At 37.0% G+C, this 12,455-nt stretch overlaps 1 protein-coding gene across 1 annotated transcript in view; it reads left to right on the top strand.

Annotated features, from left to right (window-relative positions):
* The window catches only part of LOC101175057 (solute carrier family 23 member 2), a 65,359-nt gene that overhangs the window by 20,105 nt on the left and 32,799 nt on the right, over positions 1 to 12,455 (top strand). The window contains exons 6-7 of the mRNA XM_004086272.5: positions 2,979 to 3,096; positions 9,708 to 9,864. Coding sequence (XP_004086320.2) covers positions 2,979 to 3,096; positions 9,708 to 9,864 — 275 coding nt within the window. The remainder of the gene's footprint in view (positions 1 to 2,978; positions 3,097 to 9,707; positions 9,865 to 12,455) is intronic.

Below are 12,455 nucleotides of genomic sequence, written 5' to 3'. Positions count from 1 at the left end.
TTTGACACAGGATGCATTTTATTTTGAAAGGAACTGGCATGTGCCGCTGTCAAAAGTTAAATAATCGAACATAACACTGTTTTGAATCAATTGTTGTACATTTTTTAAAACTTCATTTCATTATTTAATAGCCATGAAAATATAAATACATGTGAATTGCATTTTTCTTAACAGTTAAGTGGGACTTTGGGTTCCCATACAAATGGCTCTTGTAGCATTACAGGTTGCAGTTCTCTGAACTAGACAAACAAATAAAAAATAAAAAAGTATTTAGCAAAATATAATGGTGAATCACAAAATAGTTGGAAGATGAGTCGCCTAATCAAAACTGGCAGGACTAGTTGGTAGATTTTGTGACTGCCCATTTTTTTCCCCTTGTTTTAGGGAATGCTACAACCGGAAAAGTTTGATTCCTCTTGGCAGTTCGGTTTGCTACAGTTCCTGGTTACCTCCTGTGTGAAAGTAAACCAAATTAAATAAAGCAATCAAATGTATCGGCATTTCCAGCCCATTTACATCAACATTGGAGAATTAGCAACCTGAGCCTCTTCTTTAAAGGTCCTCAGAAGATTTCAGGGGCTACATCTCTGTTCAGCCCGTTCCTTAGATATTCTTTTTTTTTTATTTAGTTTTTACTGGACATGATTATTTTCATAGTGACTTTAGAGTGCTCATAAATGCATGTCCATGGCAGATACTACTGTAACTTTCTGTTCCATAAACTGTTTTATCGACGGTCACCTGAGCCTCATTCCAGACCATGTTCATGAAATCTTTCTTCATTTATTCTGTCGCCATCTCCATATAATGCACGCTAACCTCATTAGTCTAAGTAATCCCTGTGGTTTTTAAAAGGTCCAGTACATCCACCTCCTAATGCCACACATGGAGGGTAATCACTCATCTATCCTTTGAGCCTTAGTCTTGGCATCCCCTCCCCCTGTTAACCACTTCTCTAGAGAAGATGTCAGCAAGTTCATGAGCAGGAGTCAGTAGAGGTAGTAGAACTCTCCTACAGCATTTTACAGTGGGTGTTTTGGAGGATCGATGTGGATGTTTTTTTGTTTTTTTTTAAATCACGATTTCATTTTTTCACATCCTTCACAACAGGCTTTTGAAACACTCAAGCTACAACTTTTTTTTTTTTATCTCATTAGCAATCCAACTGTGTTATATCTGTTGACCGGTCGAACATCTCTTTCAAAAGATTAAAGTCTTTACTTATTGAACATATGAGCGGGTTTAGTTGTTTAAACGGCAGATCAAATGGGTCTATGTGTTCAAATAAAGTAGATTAGACATCTAAAGCATTACAATGCACCCAGTATGCAGAAAAGGAAGGAGACCGTCTCACACAGAAAAGACAGTATTTTTACACTTTATCATGTCCTCCATAAACATACATGAATTATAGTCTTTTTTTTTCTTTTCCAAACATCCAACTAGATCTTTAGAAATATTTTTCTACTGGTTTATATGTCTTGGACTAAATTGTAAATGCGTAGTTTGTGTAACTTGAAAGCATTGACGTTAGGAAGGAAGAAATTCTGAGCCAGGCGTTTCTTGTTATCCTCTGAGCAGTGATTTCATATGCAGCTACAGTATTTCTCAAACAGCATGCAATGGAATTCGACAGATGGGTTTAATTATTTTTTTCCGCTTTCATCACACTAAACACGTGACTGTTATGAACCCATAAACATGTCCAGTTTTTTGCATTTTAGGCACACATGCTGTGTAAAATGTCATGTTGTTAGTCATTCTGACTCCTGGTCTGTAACTGTCACAGTAGATCTAAGTATAAAACCGGACCGGCCTTTTGGGTTACAACAAGGCTCTTTTGACAACTGATATTTTGTCTGTAGCTGACAGGCTTTATTTCAGAAAATTATATATGATGTGGACTTAACCATATAAATCAATAACAATGGGTGAGGGCGTAAAAAAACGTGTCTAATTGATCATGTATGTAAAAACAAAAATAGATTAAATAATTATGCCAAATCATGCTTTAGAAATAAATTATATGCATTAAGTCTCAATTACAAATAGTTTTCATTATTTCTTAAAATACATTTTAAATACCCGTTCTAATCATCTTTTGACATATTTAAAAAGATTTTACACATTTAAAAGAATATGTAATCAATGGAGCTTTCTTATTTTATTTTGTCACTGCATCATTTTCTATTAGGTAGGACCTAAGAACCAATTTTTTTCATAGACATTGAAGGTAAAATGAAGTCACTTTTCACCATTTCTAATAGTAAGACATCACAGAATATGTTTTGTTCCATTGTTACTATTCCATTATAAATTCTGTTAAATAAACTAAGCGGGCAGCAAGAAAAACGACCTATAGCATCATTTACAACATAGTACATAAAGAAAAATATATGTAGAACTTGAGGTGCATTTAAAAAATACATAATTTGACATGGAAATGTAATATCAATTCATTAAATGGAAAAAATCACTATTTAAAAAAAAAAGTGATTCATTGAGTTTATGTTGATACAAATAAATCACATTAAAAACTGTCAAAGCAAGAAGGCCCTGTTTCACTTCCCTACTAAGTTTTTTTGTTTGGGGTTTGCAACTTCTCCAATATGCGTGTTAATCCGGAATTAAAGATGGATCAACATGTTAATTTTAATTATTAAAGTTCCACATTTATTACATTGCAATTACTATATTCTTTTTCCTGACCAAACATTGTTTTTGGTTAAACTTGAAGAGGCAAAATTGTTCCTCAGTTGAATCAAGGTAAATTCAAAATGGAGTTGAATTGTGAACTTTGGTTGTAATACTTTGCATAAAATATTATGATACTTCCAAACCCAGTGAAGTGAAGCCGAGTCTTTCTTTAATTGAAGTTGAAATGTCTTTAACTTTGATCTTTGTGGATCTGTAGTTGTTTGCTTTTTTTTTCCCGGAAGAGCCTGTGTGTCTAATTTCTTTTTTCTTGTTTTTGACAGCACGGTGTGTCTGATCCTCTTATTCTCCCAGTATCTCAGCAAAGTAAACGTCCCAATGATTGCTTATAAGGAGAAGAAGTGGAAAGTTTTCCAGTACCCACTCTTCAAGCTCTTCTCTGTGAGTTATCAAAATGACCAAGCTCTACTTTCTTCTTTTGTTTGCAAATCATGCAAAGGTATCATTCGTATTAATATCTGAAATTGATCACAGTTCTTAATTTTGTTTTTTTTGTTGGGAGCCTCCTCTTTTGTGAGAAAACACTACTGTTGCAATAGAGATCATGCAGTCTTACATCTAAACACAATAATAGGATACTTAAGTAAACATAATTGTTTTTCTTGAGATTCTGAACAAGAGAAAAAAAAATGTTGGTGGTATGTGGGTTGCAGGGACACACACACAAACTTGCACACACATTTAAATAACAAGGTCCATGGATCAAGACCAGGCAGACAACGGAGAAACCAAGGCATCACAAGACCTTAAAAACCCTACCAGACAGAGATGGCGAGGGAGTCTACCACGAAAATGATGGAAAACAAGAGGTCAGCAAGCACAAACAAAGGTCAAGTCCAGAGACTTACTTTGAACCTCTAATAGTCCCAAAAGAGGAATACCATTGCCTCAAAGTCTCGATCACCCCCCTGCTGTCATGTGACCCCAGAATATTTGGTTAAAATATTTCCAAACACATCCAGATGAATTAACATAGGGATGTAGTGATTCATTGTTATGATTTAATTCATATTATTTGTGGTTGCCAATCTGATTCATGATCCGATTTGATCCGATTCACTGACCTAGAATGGATCCAGAACATCTTTATCCAAAACTTCAACCAGTGTGACTCAGAGAAATACCTGAACAGTGCAGGTGACATTTTCAGATTCCTTTTATTTCTTCCAGATCATCAAGTATAAATGAAAAATGTGTCCAAACAAACAAGTAAACTAGAATGAATGTCAAATCCATTCACATGTTAGTTTCCTAAAGTTCAGCCCACTGTTGTTTTTCCACATCCAAAGAATCCAAAGGGAACTTTCTTAGAACATTCTAGACACTGGATGGTCACATGACTTTGCTAAATTAATAAGTGTTTCCACACGTTGGACTGGAATGATGGACTGATCCATTTTTGTGTCTGCTGTGATGCACTTGGTTGTTTTTCCGTTATAGTAAAACAAACCTACAGTGTCATAATTCAAATGGAAATTGCCAATATCAATATCATTGATTTGTGCTATCTTAGATGACCCCACCCTTCCATTGACGTGTTCTCCCTACCATGACAAAGGTGGATAAAGGTGGAAAGATTTCATGTAATCCATGGAAACCAGTGAAGATCACAAATCATTAAAGGTTCAGAGCACTGTCTAGTGGGTCTAGATGACCCAACTCTCAACGTTAAAGTGCCTAGGATAGCACAAGGGTTACAGAAAATAAGGTGTAACTTCAGGTGCATTTAAAAAATACATTATTTGATACTGAATTAATATGTCCTTTAAAAATACAATATCAATTCATTAAATTAACAAATCACAATTTTGAAGTAATCTCTTGAGTTCATGTTCCTTTAGGAAATGAGGGATTAACAAATTAGTACATTTAATAAATGTTGTTTTTTTCCCAGTAAAAATAATGTATATATTGTAAAATACAATGATGTTTTCTAAAAATGGACCAGTTAGGAGGTTATTCAACATTTTACCAACAGGTAAGGATATTTAAGAAAAGAATTGCTAGAACTGCTGGAGAGGGCCCCGTATTGTTGTTCGCCTTGGACCCCCAAACTGCTAAATCCGCCACTGCCCAGATGGCAGATCTTGCTATAAATTACAGGGGAGTTTTGAGTTTGATAGGCTGTTGTGGCAAAAGCAGAACTGAGCCAAATAACAAAGCTGAGATTTTACTGACAGTGTTCAAAGCCTTGTGTGTTGACAGGAACAGACGGCAGAGACAAACAGCTAAAGTAATCTTTCTGTCAAAGTTGTCTTGGCTCGGTATCAAGGATGGGGTGAAAAGTTCAGTCTCCTGGGAGAGGCTCAGTAGATTTGCTGCTCCTTTGTGCAGGAATAAGTTGAAGCATTTGAAGATACTTTTGTTCATCTACCACTGCAAATTTAGAAATACAATCTTAGCTGAGTCCTAGATTGGTAACATTTTGATGCAGCTTAGGCATCGCCACTATCACTTCTTCAGTGTCTTTACTTTTGACAGCAATGTAAACAGTCAGCACCCATGAATGGAAAATAGTTACTGGTCATCTGTTAATCATAGACTTGTAGTTATACACTCAGCTTTGATGCCACTTAATGCATAGGCAGAGTGTGAGAGTACATGGACTAGATAGACTAGACAGTGACGTGCGGTCAGGTGAGGCAAGTGAGGCACAGCCTCATTTGTCATAATTGTGATAAAATAGAAAAAGGTAAATTAAGTAAACAGTATTTTCCACTGATGTGTAAAATATATTTTTCAGTCAACTTAACACGTTTTCCACAGTTTCTGAGGTCAAAATCGCCAAATTTGAGTGTTGCGCGATCACAGACGGAGCTCATGTGTCATGTCTGACGACAGGACTCAATCATGTCTGACGACAGGACTCAATGTTAACAGAGACGTGCGCTGAAAACACTGCTGTAGGCCCGCAGAAAAGGCTTTACCAGCAGGGGGCAGACGTGAGCCGACAGCTGCTTTGTAGCTACACTGGTGCTGTAGAAACAGACTAAGAACATCTTTCTCCATTGAGAGGGAGAAACTCAAATAAAATACAGGAAAATCAGGAAGACTTTCCAACAGATCATAGAGCTTTTTGTGGAGAAGGATTGGCGCACGGACTCAAAAAGTAAGGCCAATCATGTTTTGTTTTTTAAAAATATCATGGGAGTAAGTGGAAAAAAATGTAAGTAAAATCATTTATTTTATTTTCATGATCATTTTCACAGACAAAATTTGATAAAACGGATTAAAGCACCAGAATTTGAAGTTGGAAAAATGCCAGAAATAGTTACTGAGGGTCAAATGTGTGCTGAACACATCTGTATACTTTGATATGTCTACATTACATATGAATAATTTGTACAAAGGAAGAGTGTTCTATCCATGTCTGTAAAATTTGCTTTAATTTGTCATGTCTTTTATTCAGTACTTAAATCTGTCATGCACATCACTATGGATATGTTTCTTAAGCTTGGAGTCATCCATCCATCAATCTTCTACCAACCCAGCTATTGTTGGGCAAAGGCAGGGCACACCCTGAATGGGTTGCTAGTTTTTTGCAGGGCCACACACTCACATCCACATCTAGGGACAATTTAGTTAACTTACGAAGCATATTTTTGGACTGTGGGAGGAATCTGTAGTGCCTGAAGAAAACCACGCATGCACAAGAAGACCATGAAAATTCCACAGTTAGGATTTCAACCAGGGCCTTCTCACTGTTATGTTAGAGTGCTAACCGCTATTGCATACATTGAATCAGATTTCTGCCTTCACTTGTGGCAAGAAGTTGAGCGGTCGACCTGTGACCAGAGGTCATGGGTTCTGTTTTGGCCCATTTTGGAAGTTTACTTGGGCTAGACACTACATCCCACATTGGTTTTGGTAGTCCGGCTGGAACATTGCATGACAGGTCTGTTCATGGGTGAATAGCAATGTGACTGTAATTAGAGCTGGGTCTCACCAATAAAAGCCAGAATCGATTTTATTCAATTCACCAGAGCCTGGATTGATCCAAACAATGATTTTTTACAATATGAGTCGATTTTGAATTTACACAGTTTACACATTTAGAAATATTTGTGTAGAAATACAACAATGATCAATATATGTTTTGAGGATACTCCTATTAATCTGATACAGTTCACATACACAGTGTAAAAAGTAGAAACTCCAACAAAAATGCGCAGATCATTCTGTTCTGCCTCTCTTGGAAGGCGTTTCAGTTTGGCCACTAGGTGGAGCTGGTGCTATAGCATTACACTTTATTCCAGAAGATTCGAGCAAAATACTTGTTTCCGTAAAGAGTTTGGAAAATTCATGCCTGTGAGGATATAAAGCTTTTCGTTTAGTCAGCAATGTATGTTTTGGTCAAACAAGCGTCAAACTAGCGTTAGCATTTCCCATTAGTAAAATGGGAAATTCCATTATACAATAGCATCATGGTAGTGGGCTTTGGCTTTACTGCTGCTATGTGTCATGTCACCAGAAGAGGAAAGGCGTAAATGATCAATGGCTACTTTTGTGGATCGATTCATGATTTATTAACCTTGAATCGATTTAGTTTGATTAATAGATTTTATCAACCCAGCCCTAATTGTAATGCGCCTTGGGTTTTGATGAAAATAGAAAAGTGTTAGATAAGAATACACCATTTACCATTCATTTATTTAGTTACCCAGGGCTCTGGACAGGAGTAAATGTATAGTTCGCACTGCCACACTTTTTTAGTATTATTGATCTAGGTGCCTGAATTAATCCTTTTTACTAATGAGACACTTTCAATAATATTTGAAGTAAAGCCTTTTCAGATTCTCCCATTATTTTCTATTTTTCCCTCTACTAATTGGTAATGAGTTACAGAAGTTCTGTTCTAAAAATAACCTGCAATAAACAAAATCTGCAAAATAGTCAACTTAATTTTGTACAATATTTTATGTTTTTTAAAGCTGCAAAACACTCTACTATACACTTTATGTACTTTTCACAGACAAACATGAACATTTTTAAATGTATATCTCTTGTTTAAACGCTTACAGTTTTAACTATCATAAATATATAAGTACAATATTATAGAATGAAAATAAAGATCTAATGCCAATCAAAACATTATGTAAATTTGGCAAGTTGGACACATTCTGTAGAGGAGACACGGCACAGAAGAGGTTGATGGTAATGGTCTACGGCCAATCAGGACGCAGAACACAATGTCCTACAAAAACTAAGCAAAGCCTGTAAAATCGGACAAAAAATAAATCAGGAAAACAGCAAGAACGTGAAAGGTGAACCACGTCATATCGAAGGACCACTGTTAATACTTGTAAGTAATTGAAGAAGCTCAGATGAGCAACTTAGCAATGAATTAGACAACAGATTTACTTTTCATCCAAACTGTTGTGCACAACAAGGACCCCTCACCAATCCGACCTTTATTTGAACCTAAGACAGCAGTTTTCAGCACACAGTTTTACAAACAGATGTCTTGCAAAGGAATGCTTAAATCTTCGAACCACCGAAGCATATGTATATTATTGAATGTAAATTATATTAAAAACTTTTTGCTGGTTCTTCTTTTAATCTTCTTTTGTAAATTGTGTGTGATGGTCTGTTGTGAGTTGTTGCATGTCTGAAAGTCTCGGAGAAGGGATCCCGTCTCTGGTTTTAATGAAGCTGTGACACACTTCGGACTGGAATGTGGAACAAGGCCTGTTTCTGCATATCTGCATCTGTTCTTGAATGACACATGCAAATACAGCTTTTTGATCAATGCACACCACATATTTCAGCCACAGAAAGCTAGACGTAGGTGAAATGCAGTCGTAGAAGATAAAAGCCTAAAGAAATGTATAAGAGATCAAACAGAATCTCAGGGGAATGCATGATCTTTGGCTTTTTTAACGAGAAATGATTTATTCGGACAAATTAGGTTTTTCTGAATCAAGTAATTTTCTGATCATAGCTCTTGAATGTGTTTCATTTGCTGTGTTTCATTTTACATTTCTTTTTGTAAGTTCCACATCTTACCCAGCCTAACTGCCCGTAGCTACATTACAAACTTCAAAGCCATGAAACAACTGAAGTCATGGCTTCATTACATCAAAAGGAATGTATCCGTACACCAAGAAGGTGTGTTCTATATTATTCAGACAAATGCCTAATTATGCTTTTAACCAATTTGCCAAAGCCAAATATATAATAACAAACCAAAAAAACCACCAGACCTTTTGATGCTAACAAAAGAGCATGTTTTTTTGTTTGCTTTTCAACACAAGCTATCATTTTGCCACAGAAAATATGCAGTGTTGTAATTTATGATGCAAGGAAAAGAGGCCAAGTGAAAACCAACACAGCTCAGTTGGTTGACAAAATCTTGTAAACTCCTGTTTATTACCATGCAAATCAAATGGATGGAAAATTAAAGTCATACTTTGCTGCAGGGTTTTATTTTGATTTTCTTCTACTTAATTCCAACCATTTTGTAACTCTTAAACAAAAAATATATATTCCTGTTTACTGCTTTCCCTATAAAGCACATTTAGGTTTACATTCTGCTGCCCTTTGGCACGTTGCTCTTAAACACATGCTTAGTCATTGCAACTTAAAAGCAGTGCAGCAAATGAGAGTGCACCTAAAATGTAGAAGGAACCAGAGGTGTGGAATCATAAACATCTTTAAACATTTAGGCTGTTAAAAGATGTGGGAATTTCTTTGAAGGAGCATGTGCTTCAGATGAATCTCACCCGCTGTGTGACTGCAGGCAGCGGCGTGTGATTTATTGGTTTCTCTCACTTTTCATGAAAAGTTGATAAGTGACAGGAAATGTTGGCTCTTTAAACTGCATGAGGCTCGGAATGTGTGTGCTCCGTTCATTATTAAATATCTTTAATGTTTATTTTCTTTAGCAAAAGCATCGTTTAGGTACTGCTAAAAAAAATTCAAGGCTGGTTAGCATCATTCATACAGCTTCAGTGAAAGTGTAATGAAATGGTTTGTGTTATTTGAAATTCTAGGCTTTGTTCGGGATGTGTGGCAGCTGGCTGGTCTGCTTCTTGCTGACCGTCTTTGACGTTTTGCCTTCAAAGTCTGATCAGTACGGCTTTGCAGCAAGGACTGATATTAGCATGGATGCTGTGACGAACTCCCCCTGGATTAACGTGCCATACCCGGGTAAGTGTGGAGAACTGACAAAAACAAAAGTTGAAGTTCACAGAGAATGTTTTTGATTTTTTAGTGAATAATCTATTACAATTTTTATGAAATGGTTTCAATGATTTTAAAGGTAGGATCAAAAAATGACAAACATAAAATGAAAATTTGAATTTATGTTAAAGACTTATTCGAATGAAAAAAGGGCTTGGTGTTTTTAACATGTTATTGTGGCAGATTTGTCATGATGGCGGACATATATAAAGACAACTAAGATTAAAGCTAGGTAAACGAAACAGTTGCAATTGTGAATCAAGAGTAATTGAAAAAATTCCTTATTAAAATTCTTGTAGTTGTTACTTACAAACTACAGTCGGCAGGCCGCAAGCTTCCTGCTCCGCTCCATTCTGATCATCTGCCTGCAGACAAATAGATCTACGTATGTCATTGTTTAGGGCGACAGTGGCTCAGGTGGTTGAGCGGGTTGTCCAATGATCGAAGGGTTGGTGGTTCGATCCCCGCTCCCACCAGCCAAAATGTCGTTGTGTCCTTGGGCAAGACACTTCACCCTCCTTGCCTCCAGTGTGGCTCCACTGGTGTGTGAATGCGCATGAATGATCCCGGTGATGGTCAGAGGGGCCGTAGGCGTGAACTGGCAGCCACGCCTCTGTCAGTCTGCCCCAGGGCAGCTGTGGCTACAACAGTAGCTACCATCACCAAGTATGGATGAGGAGTGAATGAATAATGGACACAATGTAAGCACTTTGGGTGTCTTGAAAAGCGCAGATAAATCCAATCCATTATTATTATTATTATTCCTCCACTAAGCTGGAATCTGGATGTACACTGTAAGGCTGGATAGCTCCAATAATGCCAGCCATTTTTGTTGCACCTATAATGTTAGGTTTGGGGTGTGAAGGGCTGTAGGCTAAAGGAATACCGTTTAAAAAAAGGGATCATTAGAAATGAGTGCAGGCTTTCTCCGCTCCAGCGGTCCCGCCCACAACTCTGAGGTGTATTTCTACTAAACTCCTGTCATAGAGGATTTTTTCATTTTCATTCACAGGTTTATTAATTTGGGCCAAAAACGGCATAAGCAGAATTAAAAGTCCCCTGGCAAAAATAGATTTAAAGATGCCTGGAGTGGGACTTTAAAAAGACAAAGTGAAAAACTGAAAAAAAATTAAAGCAATTTAACTCTCTCTGGGAAGAAAACTTGGGGGAAAAAAATCTAATAGTGCAAATATTATAAATGACAAAGATGGAATGGGTTTGTTTAATTATTTTTCAAAAGATATACAGCAATTTACTTTATACTGTAAAAAAAAAACTAATGCTGAAATCTGTCTTTACCGTAAAGGCTTTGGGTTTCCTTTTTTTCTCTTCCACAAATATTAAGCATGTGTGCTAAGTAATATATACGCTTTTGAAAATTCTTAAAAGTTACACAAGGGGCTTGAAGGATTCTGCTGGTGTTCTGATTCAAAGGCATCAGCTTTGTGTCCTTATTTACCCATCATCTGAGATCCATGGTTGTATGTATGTAGGGGTGTGACGATAACTGCATCACCGCGGTGATGACTCGTCACCGCACGTTCCTTTTTTTTTTTTAAAGTTCTGCATATGGTGTGTGATTTGAACTATAACAAAGACATTCATCTTTGCTAATAATTTACTTTTTCCGTGAGTCCTATTTTCAAACTTCAAGGGCTTCTGGGGAAAAAAGCTCGCATCCTCCTGCGCTAGGGAGGGACAGTCCATTATACATATTATGGGGGACTTTTTTGTGTGTGATTTTAATTAACTGCTTGCCATGTTTCAGTACTTGTAATGTTTACAGATAATGTTAAATTTAATACACACAAACAGGGGCATAAAAGACAATAGCGTAATTAAAACAGTTGGAGTTAGTTATATTTTAATTGCAAGTATGCCTACCCGTAGCTTCATTGATGGTTCATAGGCAATATAACCTATGGCGGCGCTTGAGAAAAATGGCCACGAATTTAGTGTCTAAACCAAATACTGTGTCTGCTATTTGGGCACACTTTGGCTTTGAGGCAGATGACAAGGCACAGCCGGTGAATTTGGACAAGGAAGTGTTGAACCTTTCCTGCGCTGACTTTTCTCTTCCTGACCGTGGTCGGAAAGACACAGGGGAGATCCCCTGTTCGGACCCTCAGAACCTGTGTGAACCAGATGTGAGATGGTATTACATAAATGACAATGCATTTTCTATTTTTCTTAATCTTGTCTTTTGGATGAACCAATAGCTCCCTGAGATTTTTTTGCGGTTTAACTGGGATGCTGACGTGATGTTTTTTCAAGGCCCTTTGGAAGCGTTCTGTTACTCCTCTGAAGTATGGCAAAGTGACCATTCCTTTGTTTTCTGTCTTCTTTGTCCGTTTCTTCCCTGTTTCCTTGTATTCGTTGCACCACTACGCAATGAAATTGCAGGCATCCTCAAAACCGCAAAGTTACCACCAAGCATCATAACCAGAAAAAAAATGGCAGCCGTCCACAATTTGAAAAACAATAGTGAAATCACCATATTACCAGAGCCACAGTCATCCTGGACACAGAGCAATACGAACAGCAAATGAAAGAGATGC

The sequence above is a fragment of the Oryzias latipes genome, chromosome 6 (genome assembly GCF_053564925.1).
Source record: "Oryzias latipes strain Hd-rR chromosome 6, Olatipes_Hd-rR_3.1".
Taxonomy (NCBI): Eukaryota; Metazoa; Chordata; class Actinopteri; order Beloniformes; family Adrianichthyidae; genus Oryzias; species Oryzias latipes.
The sequence above is the reverse complement of the archived record's forward strand: the minus strand, read 5'-3'. Positions and strand labels throughout refer to the sequence as shown.